Source organism: Lepisma saccharinum, chromosome 30 (assembly GCF_977018435.1).
Source record: "Lepisma saccharinum chromosome 30, izLepSacc3.1, whole genome shotgun sequence".
Classification (NCBI taxonomy): Eukaryota; Metazoa; Arthropoda; class Insecta; order Zygentoma; family Lepismatidae; genus Lepisma; species Lepisma saccharinum.
In genome coordinates, this window is record NC_139258.1 from 19,149,097 (window position 1) to 19,171,298 (window position 22,202).

At 39.4% G+C, this 22,202-nt stretch overlaps 1 protein-coding gene across 2 annotated transcripts in view; it reads left to right on the forward strand.

The window, feature by feature from the left end:
- The window catches only part of Gnf1 (germ line transcription factor 1), an 80,567-nt gene that overhangs the window by 32,757 nt on the left and 25,608 nt on the right, over positions 1–22,202 (forward strand). For both annotated transcript variants that reach the window (XM_083115222.1, XM_083115221.1), the window contains exons 8-11: positions 783–929; positions 9,090–9,316; positions 15,672–15,863; positions 17,337–17,488. In XM_083115222.1, coding sequence (XP_082971348.1) covers positions 783–929; positions 9,090–9,316; positions 15,672–15,863; positions 17,337–17,488 — 718 coding nt within the window. The remainder of the gene's footprint in view (positions 1–782; positions 930–9,089; positions 9,317–15,671; positions 15,864–17,336; positions 17,489–22,202) is intronic.

Here is a 22,202-nt window from a genome sequence, read left to right on the forward strand (position 1 = left end):
TCTGCCATTTTGTTGTAATTTTTATGGATAATCTCCATGCCCTAATTTCTAAAAAAATTAAATTTCTAAATATGCAATTTCTTTTTCACTGCAGTAACCTCAAAACACACATTTATTAAGGAGGTCAATGAACCTTTCAGGTTCTTCAAGGACCATTTCTAATTTTATATCGGATCGGTAAAATATTGGTTATCGGTATCGGCCAAAATTTCATATCGACCCATCCCTAATATTTTCACATCACATCATTCTATAACTAAACAAACAATACATATTAACTATTTTTTACACAAATACTTAAACACAATTTTCTTGTAGTACCTACTTTGTGTAGAACATGATTTCTGTAATTTTGGATATGTTTAAGTATGTCAAAATAATCCACGAATGTACGCTATATCAGATTAGTCACTTAATTGGCAGCACCAGCATCCTATAAACTCATAAAAAAGTTATACAATTACCTGTATCTAGTGTAAGGCCTGAGACAAGTGCCTGAGTTGCTGGCTCTGTGCTAAGGTACCCATTCATTAGAGGCTGGATGAATCCAAAGCTGCCCATTGGTGGGACATTACTGGCAAAAATTCCCACTGAAATAACCCTCCTGAGAGATGAAACATTGGTCTCCCACGTGGCGGTCATATACCCGATCAACTAAACTCTTAGTTGCCAAACTTGAATGCTTCTTGTAATTCATAAATTAAGTGTATGCAAAGTATACATGCAGTACTTATTTTGTGTGTGGTACAAGTTAGATGTATTTTCACTGCAATTCATTTCAGGAAAAACAACTTCAGCCCATCTTGTGTCCAAGGAGCTAGGCTTTGATGTGGTGGAATTTAATGCTTCCGACACGAGATCGAAAAAATCACTCCACGAGGAAGTATCGGAACTACTTTCAAATAAGTCTCTGGCTGGATACTTTCACAGTAAGTTGTGAAATAAGCATGGAACTCTTTATTTTAAGTAATCTTTTTTACTAACCTGAAAAAAAGTCAGGGAAATAGACTGTATCTAAATAGGCATGAAAAAGTCAGGGAATTAGAAAAAGTTCAGAAAATGTTAAATTTTGTTGTTGTACTTGAAGTAAATTTGTATTTTACACATGTTAGTTAAGACTAATGTGATAATCATGTGGCCATAAATTACAATAAATACAGGGGGGGATGCCAAACTGACTGTGATGCTGACACCAATACCGATACTTTGGCATTGGAACAATTTGAAATATCTCGGATATTTATAAATTTTATCATATACGGTATATATACAGGGTGTCTCATAAGTAGAACTCTGATTTTAGGTTTTTAACCTTTTTTCCTTTGCAGGAAAATAAGAAATAAGTTATATCAGCGTTTCGTTAAAAAACGAAACAACTGACGAAGTTTTATAATGCCTAAAATAACATATTTTGCTTGTTAGAACCTATTTTAGGTTTATGTGCCTAAATTAAACCTTTTTTTTAGGTTTTTATATATTTTTTTAGATTTTACAGGATTTTTATATCTCTCAGGGTATTTATTAGGTTTGGTGGTGAAATAATTCAATGACTGACGTGTTTGAAACATGTTTTCTGTTGATTTCCCTCCTCCAAGTATATGATCTTTATCAAAGCATTAAGCAAAACAAAAAAATGTCTGACGTCACTGTTATCTGCAGGTAATAGTGGCATCAGAAAGAGGACAGTTCCCCCATACTTTTTACCCCTGCACTATAGACTCTTAATTCTAAGTTTTGCCTACTAAGTTAAAGTAAACTATCCTTGCCCCCCCCCTCTCCCCATTCTCAGTTTTAGCACCCAATCTTCTCTACTGCGTACACAGTCCCAAGTGCAAACTTGTGATCTGTGTGGCCTTGCCCACTCTCGTGTCACTTTGGTCCTTCTTGGCATTCACGTCTTGCGAAGTAATGTTTCAGCATTCAAATTTGCACTGCTGACTATGTTTCTGTTGAAAGATAATTTTCAGCACATGAAATGATCCTCACAGACAAGGCAGAGTTTGAGTGTGGATGACGCAAAAAGATTCATGGTGGTCACTAGTTTAATTCATGGTTTTCAAGGCGAAGTTTCCAAAACGTCAAGGATACAAGAAGATGTTTTCTCTATTCCAACCTTACGTATTACCAACTCTCACCCTCCCTTCCACACACAAGAATATTGACAATATGAAAGGTTTGTATGATTCCAATGTACCAAAAAATTTACCTAATCAACTTCAAGATATATTATTTTGTAATAATCTTCCATCTGTCAGATAGATTGTTCTGTAAAAGACAGTAACAAAGTAAACGGATTGAGAAAATTTTGTTTTATTTTCTGTGTAGCTTTCTTTTTCATCCTCAAAAAAATGAATGAAATAAAATCTAATCTGAGATAAACTTGCCTCAGGGCATTTATAAACATGTATAAATTTAATGGGATATGGATTAATAAAAGTTGCAATTTTTCACTTCTACGGAGAAAAATTTGGAATAGAGAAAACATCCGCTTGTACCTTATTTCATGTCTTGCCAAAATTCATGAATAATTTCCAGAACCAATAATTCACGTGTAATTCATGGAATTCCAAGTGAGTAGCCACCCTGAAATTGTGCAGCAACTTATACATACGTAATTCATTTTTCATATCAACAAGTAACATTTTCTAACAGCACAAGTGCAGTATTATAATAATTTGGAGATAATTTTGAAAATGATATAAAGAAATGAAAATTAATATTCTTGTGTTCTTGTGAAATTTTGTTTTTGACGATTGCATTTAATTACTTTTTTTCAGAAATGTACCAAATTAAGTCTTTTTGCAACCTATTTCAGGATTTTTGGAACCTAATATAAGGTTTTAAGGTTTATAGAACCTATTTTCAGATTTTTAGAGCCTATTTTAGGAATCTAAAATCCGAGGTCTACTCATAAGTAATAGCGCAAACTGATACAGGTGAAAGTACACGATAATAGAAGCAAAAAAAAGTCTCAGTAAACATGGGTCTGCAAATGAGCCGTTTTCGAGATATTGTGAAGGTGTGGTTACAAGCCGCCACTGACTTCAGTGTTTGTAAACGTCATCCTAGTTGTTAAAATGCTAATAATGAGTGTGAATGTGTGGTTACAAGCCGTCATTGATTGCATTTTGTAAACACTGAGTACTTTGCTCCTTGCGCGGTCCAAGGTTTGCCCTTTGTTTACAAAACAGAACATTTCCAACAATCAGTACACAGTCTAATCGTACTGTGGGAGTCACGTCAGTTGTGCTGGACTGTGTAGTGAAAATGGAAACTTACAGGAACGAAGAGTATGCGGATATGCATGATGGAGCACCGGCACATTTTGCTGCTGCTGTGAGACGACATCTAACATGCAGATATCATCAAAGATGGATAAGTCAAGGTGAGCCTGTACCATAGCCTCCAAGGTCACCAGATCTAAATCCTTTGAATTTTTGTGTCTGGGGTCACCTCAAAAGCGTAGTGTACAACACTCCCTTTGACATGGTTGAAGAACTGGAACAGAGAATTGTATATACTTGTGACCAATTCCGAAATGATCCGGGGGTGTTCGAAAGAATTTGAAACTCAATGCGGAATCGCATACAGCAGTACATCCAGATGGAAGGACGACACTTTGAACACCTCCTTTAACAGGTACGAGTGTTCAGTAATTGTAAAGTAGAACATACGTACTAGTAAGGTAGTGCTGTATTCCTTGTTAAAGTAAGTAAAATGTTCAATAAAAGCAATGAGATTTCTTGATTTTTCATACTGTATTATTGGCATTTTACCAACTAGGACGATGTTTACAAACACTGAAGTCAGTGATGGCTTGTACTCACACATTCACACACACATTATTAGCATTTTACCAACTAGTATGACGTTTACAAACAACGAAGACAGTGGCGGCTTGTAATCATACATTTGCATTTATCTCGAAAACGGCTCGTTTGCAGACCCATGTTTACTGAGACTTTTTTGCTTCTATTATTGTGTACTTTCACCTGTGTCAGTTTGCGCTATTACTTTTCAGACACCCTGTATATATTCTATTGGAACTGCACCACATCAAGGTACCAGAGTTTTGCTTTAAAATATTTATAAATTTGTGTGAGATAATAATTTAATCACAGAATCCACTTCTTTCCATAATGTTATTACAAAAGCTGAAGAAAATTGTGCATTTTGCATAATTTCCAAGATATTTAGATTCTGCAAGTGGGCCGCATGTACTTTTGTGGACTCTGTAAAAATATCGGAAGGTATCAATGATTACATTTTAACTGATAATTTCCGATACCGATACCACTATTATCAGCCAGTTTCTACCCTGATTTATACAGAGGTTGTTCCGTCTACGTTTGGCCAATTTCGTTCCTCCCCCCCTCCCGGGCCGATTGGACTCACCCGAACTGGCACGTGGCATCCTGCAGTGTTGTGTAGTGACTGTCTGGGAACGGAGTTGTTTATCCGCTCGGACGAAAATAACGCACTAAACAGGACCATTGTTATGAGTGTTGTGTAAAATCTTTTTCCAAGTGTGTGGGTTTCCGCTCTGTAACCAACATGCCGCCCAAACTAAGCCGGGTTTGGGAAGGCTATGTTGCAGCTCTTTATGATGCCCAGTTTAGTGTTTCTGTCATTAGAAAACAGTGCAAGAAGAATGGTTGCAACATCAGTTTAAGTGGAATAAAAAAAATTATTAAAAAGTACAAGAGCAACGAAGCTCCACCATTTGGATCACCAACGAAGTTGCCTAGGAAGCGGGAATGCACCGAGGCCACCCCTACCATGCAGAGGAAAATGCGCAAAATGGCAATGCAAGAAAATCCGCCAACACAAAGGTGTATGGCTAATCGTCTTGACGTGTCTTTGGGGACTGTGAGCCGGACCTTACACCATCAACTCAAGCTGGAAAAAGTCATGAAAGCTCGCTGCCATCTTCTCACGGATGTCCACCAAAAGGAACGAAAGTGTAACGCCCGGAAGCTGTACGAACGGCATCTGGCAAAACAAAGGTGGAAGCACGTCGTAACACTCGATGAAGCATGGATTTACCTTTCCGACTGCGGTAAACCGAGAGACATCATGTACCGAGAGAAAGGCGCAAAGAACTTCAGAAGGTGGGTCCGTGTATGTAAAGAATCCTTCCCAAAAGGGTTCATGGTCGTTACTGGCTACTGTTACCGAGGTAAACTGTAGATTCGTAGAGTGGCGAAGAACTGCAAAATAAACTCGCAGTATTATCAGGAGCAGATCATGCGGCCAATATACGAGCATGAGATTCCAACATTGTACGGAAATGATGCCAATCTGGTGCGCATTCACATGGACAAGGCCTCAACTAGGGATGGCCAAACGGATCCGGATCCGAAAAATCCGGATCCGTTCGGATCCGGATCCAAAAGTTACGGATCTGGATCCGGATCCGAAAATTCCGGATCCGGATCTGAAAGTTTCGGATCTGGATCCGGATCCGAAAGTTCCGGATCTGGATCCGTATCCGCGGATCCGGATCCGGGGCTGAAAGTTTCGGATCTGGATCCGGATCCGAAAGTTCCGGATCTGGATCCGGATCCGAGAGTTCCGGATCCGGATCCGGGTCTGAAAGTTTCGGATCTGGATCCGGATCCGAAAGTTTCTGATCTGGATCCGGATCCGAGAGTTCCGGATCCGAAAATTTTGGATCCGGATCCGGGTCCGAAAGATTCGGATCTAGATCCGGATTCGAAAATCCGGATACGGATCCGAGAGTTTCGTATCTCAATCCCATTATAATATTACCACACCTTAAAGGGTATTATGATCTTCGATTACAAAGAAATTTTTCGTTAGTTCTACAAGAATTTTTTTCTAGTGTTGTTCCTACAATACTTTGCTACGCATCGGCTAACACACTCGTGCACACATGTCAGAGGTGATTTTGTAAATGCCATTGAAACGAATATGTATTCATTCGAATGTATTGGAAATGAAAACACACATAAATGTGAGACATTCCATTCCAGGATGAAACCTTTAACACATATAACAAGATAGAAATGTTATACAAAAATTATACAATTGTTCTACAGTTACAGTTCTACAAATTAAAATAAAACATTATAATATATGCAGTGTTAAATAATTACAAAGTGTAAGACTAACAAGGGAGGTTATCTAAGTGTCGCCCTCCGATTTCCATGAAACTTGGCACTATAGTGGTGCCCAAAGGAAGAATTACGTGTTTTTTTTGTTTCAACTAAAAAACGGTTTTAGGGGGCAAAACCCCCTCAAATGTCAAGATGAAGACAAATTGAAGTGAGGATCTGACCCCTGTGTCCCCCTCCGATTTCCATGATACTTGGCAGGTGTGTGCATAAACGGGCCCAATGAAGAAATACGTGTTTTTTTGTTTCAGCTAAAAAACTGTTTTAGGGGGCAAAACCCCCTCAAATGTCAAGATGAGGACAAATTGAAGTAAGGATCTGACCCCTGTGTCCCTCCGATTTCCATAAAACTTGGCAGGTGTATAGTGGGGCCCAATGGAAGAAATACGTGTTTTTATGTTTCACCTAAAAAACGGTTTTAGGGGGCAAAACCCACTCAAATGTCAAGATGAGGACAAATTAAAGTGAGGATCGGACCCCTGTGTCCCCCTCCGATTTCCATGATACTTGGCAGGTGTGTGTATAAACGGGCCCAAATGAAGAAATGCGTGTTTTTTTTGTTTCGGCTAAAAACTGTTTTAGGGGGCAACCCTCCCCCTCAAATGTCAATATGAGGACAAATTTAAGTGGGCATTTGACTTATGTGTCCCCCTCCGATTTCCATGAAACTTGGCAGGTGTATAGTGGGGCCCAAAGGAAGAAATACGTGTTTTTTTTTTGTTTCAGCTAAAAAAAACTTTTACAGGGCGAAACCCACTCAATTGTCAAGATGAGGACAAATTGAAGTGGGGATCTGACCCCTGTGTCCCCCTCCGATTTCCATGAAACTTGGAAGGTGTGTGTATAAACGGGCCCAAATGAAGAAATACGTGTTTCTTTGTTTCGGCAAAAAGTTGTTCTAGGGGGCAACCTCCTCTCAAATGTCAAGATGAGGATAAATTGAAGTGGGGATCTGACCCCTGTGTTCCCCTCCGATTTCCATGAAACGTGGCAGGTGTATAGTAGGGATGGCCAGATCCGGATCCTAGCGGATCCGAAATCCAGATCCAGAACTTTTTTATTTTAATTTGTAGAACTGTAACTGTAGAACAATTGTATAATTTTTGTATAACATTTCTATCTTGTTATATGTGTTAAAGGTTTCATCCTGGAATGGAATGTCTCACATTTATGTGTTTTCATTCCTCCCCCCCCCCCCTCAAATGTCAAGATGAGGAGAAATTGAAGTGGGGATCGGCCCCCGAAACCACGTAAATATGTCATAGGAAGAAACAAGGGGCATACGGCCTCTCTATACACCTATCAAATTTCATGAGAATCGGAGGGGGACACAGGGGTCAGATGATCCTCACGTCAATTTGTCCTCATCGTGACATTTGAGGCGGGTTTTGCCCCCTAAAACAGTTTTTTAGCCGAAACAAAAAAAAAACAACACGTATTTCTTCCTTTGGGCCCCTCTATACACCTGCCAAGTTTCATGAAAATCGGAGGGGGACACAGGGGTCAGATCCTTACTTCAATTTGTCCTCATCTTGACATTTAAGGGGATTTTGCCCCCTAAAATAGTTTTTAGCTGAAACAAAAAAACACGTAATTCTTCCTTTGGGCCCTTCTATACACATTTGAGAGGAGGTTGCCCTCTAGAACAAATTTTTTGCCGAAACAAGAAAATACGTATTTCTTCATTTGGGCCCTGCAAATTTCATGGAAATCGGAGGGGAACACAGGGGTCAGATCCCCACTTCAATTTGTCCTCATCTTGACATTTGAGAGGAGGTTGCCCCCTAGAACAATTTTTTTGCCGAAACAAGAAAACACGTATTTCTTCATTTGGGCCCTGCAAGTTTCATGGAAATCGGAGGGGAACACAGGGGTCAGATCCCCACTTCAATTTGTCCTCATCTTGACATTTGAGAGGTGGTTGGTTGCCCCCTAGAACAAATTTTTTGCCGAAACAAGAAAACACGTATTTCTTCATTTGGGCCCTGCAAGTTTCATGGAAATCGGAGGGGGAGACTTAGACCTCCCTTGTAAGTGTATTAATTAATTACAAATCGCGCACGCGCGCACACACTATATATATATGTGTGTATGTATATTATATATATATATTAGCAGGTAACAATATGTTATAAGCACATTCTTACTTTCCAAAGAAGCGCATGTGGGATGGCAAAACGGATCCGGATCCGAAAATTCCGGATCAGGATCCAAAAGTACCGGATCCGGATCTGAAAGTACCGGATCCGGATCTGAAAGTACCGGATCCGGATCCGAAAGTTTTGGATCCAGATTCGAAAGTTCTGGATCCGGATCCAGATCCGGATCTGAAAATTCCGGATCTGCGGAACCGGATCTGAAAATTCCGGATCCACGGTTCCGGATCCGAAAAATTTTAGGATCCGGATCCTTAGGATCCGGAACCAACCGGATCCGGATTTCGGATCCGCCAGGATCCGGATCTGGCCATCCCTAGCCTCAACACATGCTTCACGATCGTCCCTCACATTCTACAGGGAGATGGAGGAGGCAAGTGGTATACAGGTGATACCTTTCAATGAGGTACCTGTTAAATCTCCAGACGCAAGTCCTATGGACTATTGTGGATTGGCCTTGCTGAAGCGGGCTTTGGGAAAACGGCGTGTGACAACTGTGGAAGGACTTTGGAAAGCTGTGCAAAGTGAATGGGACAAGATTCCCCTCCCAGTTCTTCAGAGAAGCCTATTACAGTGGAAATTACGCTGTCGGGCTATTGTTAGGAACCAAGGGACACACATCGAGCACTTACGGACCTGTCGCCTTGGATTAGTCTAAATTTTTGGGTACGTCAAAATTGGCCAAATGTAGACGGAACAACCTCTGTATAGCATGAATATTGTAAACTTTTGTATATACTTTCGTACATCACCCAAGGAACTTAATTTGTTCATTCTTCGTATTTTCTTATTTCAGATGAGTTACCTCAGACCACATCGAAGCATGTGCTTCTCATGGACGAGGTGGATGGAATGGCTGGGAACGAGGATAGAGGCGGTATGCAAGAGCTTATCCAGCTGATCAAGAATAGTAAAGTTCCTATAATATGCATGTGCAATGATAGAAACCACCCGAAAATCAGATCGCTAGTGAATTACTGCTTTGATCTGAGGTTCCAGAAGCCAAGGTTGGAGCAAATACGGGTATAGTATTAGCTTTGTTCAACTATTGTGCATTCAGCTTTCATTGCTAGTTAGACGATTTGAGGGTACCACAGACAGTGCCCTTAACTTCAATCCACTTCCTCTTTTTAGTCAACAAATTTAACAGATACTTATATATACTCTGTGGCAAGATTGAACAAAATTATGATTTGCTGTAAAAATATAAATAAAATCATGATCTTTCTTTTCTAAGAATCTGATTTGGTTGGTGAACACGTTATGAGGTTGTTTTTTTGATTTTGCTATCAAAGATCCCAGTAATTAGACATACGCGAGCTACTAACTTTTTCCGCGAAACTTTCTTGTAGAGGTTCTATTTATTTCGGTGGTCTCTGCCACCAACCGCTTTGGAATTTGTTGCTTCACTGCTTGGCTGGCTTCCGGTTTCTGTCATTTCCCTGCTAGGAGCGCTAGTGTAGCCAGTTCATCTGCTATGCGCACTGGATTTAAGTTGTAACGGGAGCCAAATGTGATGTACCTGACCACTGTCGATGTTCAGTTCATATGGAAAGTACATAATCGCGTGTGTCTTTTTGATTTTGGTGTCAATCAGCGTTTGCGATGTATGTCTGACTGAAATTTCTTGGACATTGTGTTTGTTGGAACTTGAGGTGCTTTGCTAGTCCGGTTGTTGGTTGGGATTTTTTGTATTAGATAAGTGCTGTTGTATATACTCATTGATGGTTCTGATTGATCTGCCAATGTAAAGCAAATTGCACTCACACTGGGTAAATATACTCGTGGGTAAAGTTAGTAACTCACTCACATGTAATTACAGTTGAGACTGCTTTATACATAACTCAGTTCTGCATAGTCCTGTTTTACACGTAAATTACTGTATATTCCTTTTCCGGAATGTCTGGAGTAAGAGAATGCGAACGTGTTCTTGGCGTATATTCAAGGGTGTGTGCCTCACCCAATGAACGTGCGGAGGGGAGGGCCATGCGCAGGAGGGGGCGACTCGATTGCTCATTCGCGGTCCAGTAGTTCTGTAGTAAACATGTCAGCTCACATCAGGAGAGCACCGCATAGTGTTGACTGTGTTCGAGAACCTATTTGCACGAGGTAAAACAGTAAATGAATGTGTTTTGGAGACAGCTGCCCTAACGGGAATTGAAAAATCCAACGTTTATAATATCCGGAAGGGAGCGAAACAATCGCAAGAAAAGGATGGAACATCCCTGTTGGAAATGCCGGGCAAGAAGCATCCGAAACAAGCTCAACGATTTGCAGACTTTGATGAGTTTGCGCTAGAGGCATTACGAAGGCTCATTAACAGGGAATTTTGGATTTTTAGGGTGGCAGTTGTGCAAAAAAATACATGTGTAAACAAATAAGTTATGTACCATTTACAGGCCAACTACTGTTTTGTTTTCTTAAAAGACAATGAACGTGCGATATTATTTGTTGTTTGTGTAAAACAATACACTGGCCATTGTTGAGAATAAAAGAAGAAATTGGCAGCAGAAAGCATTTTGCTTTACGGCCGTTATACCGTGCAGCACTTCGTTGCTTTCATCCCGCACCCTTCCCCACCTAGTCTGGCCCCACCCACAAGCTTTCCCCTCTGCACGTCGCTACTCCAGACATTTCGGAAAAGTTGTATAGGTAAACTTGTTAATTAAAGTGTATTTGTACGTAATGCATTTGTACTTAATTTGGTGTTATACGTATTAATTTTCATAAAATACAGTTGATTTGTACGTAACCAAGCTACTAAAGTGTCAGTTTTCAGTTGGTACTGATCGGTCATGTACAACAAAAAGAGGAAAAGTTACATGCTTGACCAGTGACTAGTAAGTATAATTTACACGGCAAGTGGACGCTAATCCACATAAAATTAAATTGAAATAGCTGCAGATTTAGGCATCGCTTATGCCACACTTTGCACAGTCATTAGCATAAGAAATGCTATTGTATAAGATTTCTTAAAATTGGGTATTAAAACTATACTGTCTACTCTAGTAACCATTGTTATAACTGTATCTTTAGTCAAAATGAAAATATGTGTCTGATGAAAGGAGCGTGTGTTCTCCTGAAACGTCACAAAGAAAAACTGTTTTCTTATGCTTGTAATAACCGTAAACTACAGGAAAATAAGTCTACTATAGTATTTGTGTCAAAATGTTCACTAATAAAGTGGCAAATGTAATGTATTTAGGAATCAAACTTTTAGAATCTACCAGTATTTTAATAATGATATGACATGGTATCTAAATGGGATTTGTGAGTAATTGTCAGTTATATACAGAGGCTGTTCAGCATATGTTTGACCAAACGCGATTCCTTCCCCCCAATGCTCAGAATGAACTCGCCCATCCTTGGTCGGGCACGTTTGTCAGTGTAGTGTGCGAGCTGTAAAAGAGTGTTTGCATTTTCTGAATTGGCCCGAAATGCTGCCAAAACTGAGTCGCTTTTGGGAAGGTTATGTTGTAGCCCTTTATGATGCAAAGTTCAGTGTGTCAATGATCAGGAAGTAGTGTAAGAGCAAGGATTGTGACGTTAGTTTGACTTTATTCAAGAATGTGAAGGATTGCATGGCCCCAGTGTTCAGTTCTCCAACAAAGGGGACGAGAACACGGCCGTGCACACAAGCCACCACCAGTTTGCAGGTGCAAGGTGCAGTTAACAGTTTCCAAAGACATATTTAGATGATTCGCCATTTGTCTTTGGGTTGGTGGATTCTCTTGCATGTCCATTCTATGAAGTTTCGCGTGCATACTGGTGCTGGCTTGTATGCACGACCGTGTTCTCGTCCCCTTTGTTGGAGAACTGAATGCTGGGACCATTCAATCCTTATACTTGCCGATCACATTCTTGAATAAAGTCAAACGAACGTCACAATCCTTGCTCTTACACTACTTCCTGATCATGGACACACTGAACTTTGCATCATAAAGGGCTACAACATAACCTTCCCAAAAGCGACTCAGTTTTGGCAGCATTTTCAGCCAATTGAGAAAACGCAAACACTTGGAAAAGTTATACAACATACTCCTCCCAAAAGTGGCTCAGTTTGGGCAGGATTTTTGGCCCAGTGAGAAAACACTACCACTCTTTTACAGCTCACACACTACACTGACAAACATGTCCGACCAAGGTTGGGTGAGTTCATTCTGAGTGCAGGGGAAGGAATCGCGTTTGGTCAAATATACGCTGAACAGCCTCTGTATATTATTTTCTATTCACCTTGACAAACGTATAACTCAGGTTCAACTGTATTATCAACCGCATCTTTTATTCCCCAAGCATGATTCCAGGTTTGAATCCTGCCCTGTGCATGCTTGTTATGTGTGGGTGTCCCTCCCTCTGTTCCATTTGGAACAGTCTCTCACCATCACCCGTCCTCTTCATCGTGATTAGCCAAAAGTGACAGAAAAGCAATGCAAAATAACTAAAAGGGGCCTCGCCTATGTTGTAGTGGTAACATCGTCACCTTGTAATCAAGGGTCCCAGGTTCGATACCCAGTGAAGGCACATGGCACAGTGGTTGGGATCCCACTTTAAACTGTAGGTCTATTCCCGATTAACCTTTCTGTACATAAAGCGGACTTAAAACAACAATTCAATCAATCAATAAAATAACTTTTGATCAACTGTTCACTGCATTCTATTGGTCATTTCGAGGTAGTTGCAATGAATGGCTGGTAGCTTCAGTGACCTCATCAGAACTTCAATTTTTTATACTTCTTATTCCACTTCAGCTATTTTAACCCTTCCGTAACTTATTCTTTTCTCCCATCCCTAAAGTATGATTGAAGTTGGTTCAAAAATTCGGACAAGAAAATGAGGTAATTGTGATTTTATCTCGTTTTTAATTGTTGATGACATGTGACATGAAATGCAAAATTTTTTATCACATACGTTTGTTACTACTAAATATTTTGCATGACATAATTTTATCAATTACAGGGATTTACTGGATAGTCTTATTAGGGGTGCCCACAGGGGAAGGGGGCCTGCACCATCAAGATTTTTGGGACAATTTGGGACATCATTTCTGCGCCACAGTCGTTCAAAAAAGCCTGTTTTGCCGCCTGAATGCTGGCAACCACACACAACATTTGATAGCATTTTCGACGTCATATCCTGTCGTGGAGCGATGCGTTCCAGGGTTGCCAGGAACACACATATTCTGTGAAAAATGACATAGCTACAATCAGCCACATTATGTATCGTAAAAGAAAACAAGAAAACACATTCTGTAACCCAACAAGAAGTAAACAAATGATACGAAAAATGGTAGATAGAAAATAGAATTCAAGTGGAAGTGGTTATATCGAATTTTGTCTCAGCTTACATGTCAAATATTTGCAAATCTCTTTACCAAGTTGGCATCTGCAATTTAGTCTATCCATTCATCCTTCTGATACTAGTTGTCTGTGACACACTGAGCAGATGACAAAATAGAAATGATAGAACTCAAAATTCCAAAGGTAAGCAACACATAATACAGGGTGTCCCACGAACGGCGCAACTGGGAATTAAGAGTGACGTTACTTTGTAACCGAAACCTGTACATATATAAGTCATACACCAAATGTTAGCCCTGTCCAAGTAGATATTTTTAAACATAGAAACAACAAACGGGGTGCAGTGTTGTTCATGCAGTGTTGCCAAATGTAAGTGAAAGTGTAAATTTATTTTTCCACAAAGCATGGAAAATTGCATGTCAAACATTCGTACGGAAATTTGGACGTCAATTTCCACCTTGGGTAGGTGGACTATTTCGCCATCTATAGTTCAGAGAAGAAAGCCGATCGTTTTCGCGTATAGCCAATCCTGAAATGCCTCGTAAAGGCGTAGCGGTCCAAATGGGTGTTTTAAAAAAATTATGAGGTACAGTGGCAACACTGTTGATGTTTGAAGGCAACAAAAGGTGTGTTAAGTGATGGTCTATGACATGGAAATACTGAAAACAGGAAAAAAGGAAAATTTTAATTTTCTTTTTTTCCTGTTTCCAGTATTTCCATGTCATAGACCATCACTAAACACACCTTTTGTTGCCTTCAAACATCAACAGTGTTGCCACTGTACCTCATATTTTTTTTTAAATCACCCATTTAGACCGGTACGCCTTTACGAGGCATTTCAGTATTGGCTATACGCGAAAACAATCGGTTTTCTTCTCTGAACTATAGATGGCGAAATGTCCACCTACCCAAGGTGGAAATTGACGTCCAAATTTCCGTACGAATGTTTGACATGCAATTTTCCATGCTTTGTGGAAAAATAAATTTACACTTTCACTTACATTTGGCAACACTGCATGAACAACACTGCACCCCGTTTGTTGTTTCTATGTTTAAAAATATCTACTTGGACAGGGCTAACATTTGGTGTATGACTTATGTATGTACAGGTTTCGGTTACAAAGTAACGTCACTCTTAATTCCCAGTTGCACCGTTCGTGGGACACCCTGTATAATGTATATTCAGGGCATTATGAGGCAAGTGACAAAAATTGTTGAAAATACAGGGATATAAGTAGTAGTAATACAACCTCTCCGACCACTGTGTTTTTCTATGCACCGGATACACATTTAATAGTTTGAAACTGTGAACAGGGCAGGATTTCCGCTGTTGATTCATTATAAGGTTGTTACTGTGGTTGTACAGATTTTAGCCTAATGTAACAACGTGAACCTTGGATACTTCTGTTATCAGCACAAAAGTACCACAAGGCATCTCAACATTGCAATGAGATTTGCAAATATTTGACATGTAGCTGGGCATAAACAGCCACATGTAAGCTGTAAGTCCAAAAAAAATTATTATTGTTGATATTTGACATGTAGGCTGAGAAAAAAATCCGATATTTACACTTCACTTTGAATACTTTTTTTTTTTTTTACCATTTCTCATATCGTTTGTCTACTTCCCCCTTCCCCTGAGATGACTGCTGATCTTCTGGCTGGTAGGCTATGTTGTTTGGTCTACTGGACGAGTTTCTCGCTTCGTTTTACAGCTAATAATGTGGTTGGTAGTTTGTCATTTTTCACAAAATTTGTGTGTTCCTTGCAACCCTGCTGGGCGTGCTTTCGCGGCAAGAAATGACATCACAGATACGATCAAATGTTGTGTTGGGTTGCCAGCATCCAGGTGGCAAAATTGCCTTTTTTGAATGGCTGTAGCGTCGAAACAACGTACCAACGAGAAAAAATGTTACTGAGAAAAGTTGTTTGTTTTGATGTCCTCTATATGAATCTGTGGTCCGTGGGTGTCATTAAAATGACACCCTGTATAATTTGGCAATGTAAAATCACTGTATCCCGATGCAGCAATGTCTTCTGAATTTGAAATTATAATAATTTGATCTTTACCAAATTTCCAGTCTGCATTGATGTCGGTGTGCTATAAGGAGGGACTGAAGATGAAACCTGAAGCCTTAACAGATGTCATCGTTGGGTCCAACCAGGATTTGAGGCAGATCCTGCATCATCTCTCGATGTGGACAGTCAAAGAGAACCTGACTGCAGAACAGGCAAAGATTGAATCGCAAAGAGCAAAGAAGGATACAAAGTTGGTAAGACTTTATTTTCTGTATGTTTTGGCACTAGTACTACTGTTTAGGTGGCGAAGTTATGACCAGCTCGGTAATTCAGGTGATAGAGCAATGATAAGGTATGGCGGAAACCTGTGTTTGCAAACTTTTAGTAAAAGTTAATGAATTGAAAGTATTGTTGCCATATTTGGAACAACTTTGTCCCTAAAGATAATTATTTGAAAAAATAGTTTTCTTTTCTATGATGAAATGTACATAGAAATTGATTCGAACCCAGGACCCCTGACATCGTAGCACAGTGTACTATGATGCTGTGGGTCGTGGGTTCGAATCTTGGCCTGGGTTCTGTTGTGAGTGTCCTTGCATCATTTCCATCATGTCATCACTCATCCTTGTTGTCGCAATTAGCCAAAAGTGACAGAAAATCAACGCTAAATAACAAAGATACAAGTTGGCTGAAGTCCAGTTTTGGCACGCACTTACTCTTTTTCAGTTACTCTAGCTTTCTTCACATCATGTGGCTTCTTCAAGAATTGAGACAAGTATACGCAAATGTTAAAACATGGGGAGGTAAGTTGAGTTCAAAAGATAAAAAAATGAAGGTAAAAGACAACACAGGGTGCCCTGTCACTGGTTCCTATTCCATCTCAGGCTGGTAACTGACTGTTCTTGTCTCAACTAAAAAATCACATGATGTGGCGAAAACTACAGTAATTGAAAAAGTACTTGCCAATACTGGACTTAGGGTACTTAGTGAAATTATGGTATGTTGTGTAAGTTATGCCTTATACAAATACAAAACCCTAGAAATGGATAATTTAATTTAGTTGATAGTGATTCGGCATTAGAAATATTGAATGTTAACTTACAATTGATAAGCAATACCAATTTCCATTAGTTTTTTTTAATAATAAAGAAAATTTATTTATCACATAAATTATTGTAGAAAATAAAAACCAAAGCGTATTTGTTCTCCTTTATATAAGTGAAAGAAACTTGTGCCATTGTTTGTATAGCTAAATGATTATTATGCAAAATGAGGTGCAAGTTATGCATTATTGGTATTTTCTATAGTTCAGCATTGCTAATATTTTATAATTCTAATGTAAAAAAAAAATTGCAGAAAAGTTCAGATTTTTAACGAAAAGTGTATCAAAGGGACTCTAAATCAAATCAAAATGTATGGAAAAAATCGGAGAAGACTCCACGAGTTCGAAATTAAACTTTAGAAATTTCAAACAACCTTTGGACTTTGTTTTTAGTTGCCTGATGATTACCGAAGAAATTAAATTCCATATATGCATACAAATAAGACAAGGTAGTCAATTCACCTACATTTGTTTGTAAAATTGACTTTCAAAAGAGTCCTATTGCAATTTTTTTTTCTTCATCTACAGCAAAATTTCAATCCTTGAGTCAATTCATATCTGTTTCAATATGCTTTATATTTGATTGTTGTGTTCCACATATGAAAAATGGTGATTCTATTTTCAGGGTCCTTGGGATGTGGTGAAGAAAGTCTTTTCTGCTGAAGATCACAAGTCGATGTCGATTCATGACAAGTCAGACTTGTTCTTCCATGACTACAGCCTGAGTCCTCTTTTTGTGCAGGAAAACTACCTCACTGTGTCGCCCCATTCTGCAAGGTACTTAAGTATGTTCTGCAATTAATCAATTACAGTGCACTTGATATTTACACTAACAGTGATCGCAGTATGGCAATACGTTTGACTGCCACTTCGTGCAAAATGTACACAAATGCATGCTAGTGTGCCCTAGTCTAAGAAGATTTGCTATGTTTGTGAACCATTGAGCAATTATAAGAATTAGTCTCTAGAATCTCTCTGTGCACTGTTTATGTCATGGTAATGCTTTGTAATGCATGTCTAAGAATTAGTGTATGTTGTGAAGTTTTAAACATAATGTTGAATTGATACCGATTCCAGTACTAATACGAGGGGATGCTGAAAAGTTCGTAGCCCGACGTAGAAGGAATGCTCTTGGAATGATGTAACTTTTGCAAACCACTTTAAAAAAAATCTGAAGTTTGCTCCTCTCAACAATGCTCTGTGACAGTAATCACCTCCTGATCTGAGGCAAAATGGCGTCCCTTCAGGTGTTTTTTGAGCTGAGGAAACTGAAAGTGGTCCGATGGAGCCAGATCAAAACACTGAAAGCCCAGGTCTTGCAATTTCTGCTGTGTTGCTGCTGCTCGATGGGCAGGGGCATTGTCATGGAGAAACAGGACACCCTTCTTGAGTTCACTTGCTGAGCAGACATGGTCACTTAAACCTGAAACAACAAGAAAGCCTGTCAATTATGCAATGCCTTTTGGTATATGTACATACAAGAATAGGTACTTTCAAGACATAATGTGACCTTCCGCTAAACAGTTTGGGAACTAGGTCGGGCTATGAACTTTTCAGCATCCCCTCGTACTCTTTCTGATTTATTCTACTGCTGATATTGATATAAATTCTTGAACATTGTGTGTGTTATAAAATTATAGTGATTGTACAGATTAATCAACATTCTATCAGTATGAGATAATTCTGGCATATCAGCGTATTGAGTGGTTCTCAACCTTCATGAGACCGAGACCCAGTACATTATTTTTTAAAATGTCGATGTCTGTATCCTAACAATTTTACTCATAAATACCTTCCTTTTTTTATATGTATAAAATCTATGCAGTTAATATGCGTAATTAATATGTACCCTTGAGATTAAATGTTATTATGGCAAAATCATATATAGACCTCAGATTTTTAGGTTCTAATAACTAAAATAGGCTCTAAAAATCCTAAAATAGGTGCTAAAAATCATAAGTTAGGCTCGAGAAATCCTGAAGTAGGTTAAAAAAAATTAAAATAGTTCATAATTCCTGAAAAATGCTGATTATATATTTGGTGTTTTAAGTCCAATTTATGCACAGTAAGGCTAATCGGGACTGGACCTACAGTTTAAAGTGGGATCCGAACCACTATGTGCCTCCACCGGGTATCGAACACGGGACCCCTTGATTACAAGGCAAAGACGCTACCACTACGCCAGCGGCGAGGCACTATTTTGAACAATGAATAATTCCAATTAGTACTATTTCACTCTGGAAACTGCTAACTATATTATTAATTTGATTTTAATGATGTTTGTTGGAGTAAAACTGTACCGTTAAAATATTTATACATTGTAACTTCGCTGTTCAAAACAAAGTGACTTGGATCTTATATTTATTTATAGGACAGCAGATACCACAGGTATCAGTATCAGAAAGTATTGGTTGGAATTTATTTACCAATATCTGCCAGTACTTTTCCAGTATTTTTGGTTTTTCACGGACTCCGCGAAAATGTCCTGTGCCACTTTCGCAGAGTCTATACCCTTTTCCGGGTATCTCTGGACCAAGGCCACGCATTGCGGAGAGAAGAAAGGGGAATCGAGTAGGCAGAGCGAAGCAGTACACACTGCTGTGAAGGCTGGTAACCACAGTTACTTTCCCCCCTCCACGCAATCCCATTTCCCTCTCACGTGTTCTTTGGTTGATCTGTCTTGTGTCACTACTTCCACAGAGACTTGTTTTCGTTCGCCTGCACCAGAAAGAGCTGGGACAGATTGTACTAATCCTGGAAACTATGCAAAATTTGAAGTTTCTTTATATTTTGAACCAGTTTTGTGAGAACTGAATTTTGTGATAATATAACATGTAATTTAATATTTAATTTTTGTAACGATGGAAGCGGCCCCGGCGCCCACCCAGCGTTGAATAACATGAGTACCTGGGGAAACCTGGGGGGTAAAGGCGGTCAGGGGCATGGTGCTGATCACATCACTGGCACTCACGACTGGATCAAGAAAGTGTGGGGCGTTACCCCCACACCCCCTATTGTTACGTTTAGGCCGTTCGCCGGCGTAAACTGCTTGGCTGCAAGAGGTTGTGTGTATGAAGAATGGAATAAATTACTCTCATTGCTCTTTACCAATATTTAATAGAATCGCACAAGTGAGAGGGGGGGGGGGGAGATCACGCACGAGCCAGCAAGATATCTAAACACTGACAATAATAAACCCAAAGTGTCACCACTGTACCTGATTTCCTTCGAGGTTCCTCGGTTGAGTCACGACGTGGCGCTCTATCGGTCCATTGAAGGTGTCCTCAGTGGGTTCGCCCAAACCTTTTAAATGGACCGACTTAACACTGTCACTCGCAACACACTTCGCGCTTCGCTCCCTCGACCAAGACTCCCCCGGCGACCTCTCGTCACCCGGGGACTGCTGGCGTTTTTGATTACACAGCATTTTATTTCCGGCTCGTGACATGCCACCTCCCCCTGAAAAGAAATGGGATTGTCCAGGGGACAATCTCATTTCTTTATTGACAAAAAATATTAAGATATGATTAAATATGTACAAAGACCAGTCCCTGAATAAATGATTACACCCCGTATATAACATGATTCGTCGTAGGGCAGTAGGCAAGTAGCCTATGTAGTGCACTGTAGAACGTAACAAATAATAATACACTAATTGAAGTGTAACACTTTTCTGTCATGTATTCCGAAGCGGATGGAACCAAAATTGGGAATTAAGGTAGTCTCAGCGGCATCTCATCGCACGACGTACATGTACGTGACACTGTGAAAACACTTGAATAAATATATCACTGGTAACACTGAACCGAAGATAAGTTAGTAGGTCTCAAATGTTGAAAAGAATACACAAATAAGTTGATTGTAGACAAAATATGTTCGCAAGAAAAGTTCAGGAACAATATTAATTCGATGCGAAATCTGCTTGCCACTTATGGATGACTTCTGGATGTACTCTGGAGAAAAGACTTCACCTTATATCTATGAGAAGGTACATTAGTGATGACACAGCAAATGATGATTACTATCAGTGTTTAGTTTGTCATAAAATAAAATTTTGAGCGTGAACAGGAGCAAATGGTAAATTTAATCAGGGTGTAAATAATAAGATTAGATACATAGGAAGCATTCGATTATAGCAAAACACAATGAAAAGTCTTCAGAAAAATAAATGGAGTGAGAGTATCAAATATGTAATACCAGTTAATGTAAATATGTGTCATAAAAATGGCAGATGTAACAATAAGAGGTAGGGACTTGATTTGGTATTTCTGTCCAAATCGTGTGAGTTGTGTGTCGTATCAGTAAAAAAAAATGTGTTTCTGTGTGAGAGTTTGGTCGGTTTTTAACGATGCAGCGCTCTCAGTTCGCTTCATCGATAGCTGGGACACATCTGCACGATAAAAATTTAGAAGTTAACATGCTGTCATATATTAAGTAGATTGGTAATATTGCCGTTTATATGTAAGAAGTTATATGAATTGAAGAAATATGAAGAGAAAAGGTGGAGAAGACGTTGGCCCGTACATGCTCTGTAAAGGCATTTTGGCGTGTTGAAGGTAGTTATGAATTATTGAAAAGTCACAAAATGAGAATTTTACAGCGTTGGTGCATAGCGTATTGTCTCCGCCAACAGTGAGAACACGTGAGCTCTCTCCCATATGCAGTAGATATATTCATCGCGTTCGTGCGCTTTGTTTACGTACACAAAATGCTGCCGAAGCAGAAGGTCGTGTTGCTACGGTATCGTCTTCAGAATTCCATCCTACTCTGTGTAAAATCACATCATAAAGTGACGTCACGGTGACAAAGGGTCGGCACAATCTTGTATGAGAAAGAAAAAAAAATGTTGCGGCTAGTGCTGTCGCGTGTACGAGATATATTTAATTTTCTTCTTGTTCTGCGAGTTATTGGTGCAGAGAAAAAATAGCAGAATTTATAAGAAGAAGCATAATTTATACGCGTTATGCAGCGAGGTAAAATATATAGTTGAGGAGTTGTTACTATTTCTGTTCGAATTTTCGTCGTGGCGAGGAACTATGAAGGATGATGATGATGATGATCGTCTTCGTTAGGAAGTAGCTGTTTTATACTGCCAGTGTTTCAATGTTTCTAGCAGTGTTGTCAACTTATGATATATAAAGTGCACTAGTTGTGAATTCTTCCAGATAAAGTCCCTCTAGAGTACGAGGGATATAAGCTTGCACTCCTGAATGTAACTTTAAGGCATTCACATTATCTTCCTCTGTACGTGGTTGATCGAGAGTTACCATTTGTGGTGTGTAAAGTTTCATCCTGACCGATGCTGCCTTTTGTTCAAACCGTTTTTCTTGCTTGATCCCTTCAATTCTGTAATGGTTTTTGTCAAGTCGCTCGATTACTGTGAACGGGCCTTCGTACTTGCCTGAAAACGCTTTGGACGTCTTTGATAAGCGTCGATCGTTCCACAAAAGTATTTGATCGCCAGATTTAAACGCTGCTTGAGAATAGTGAG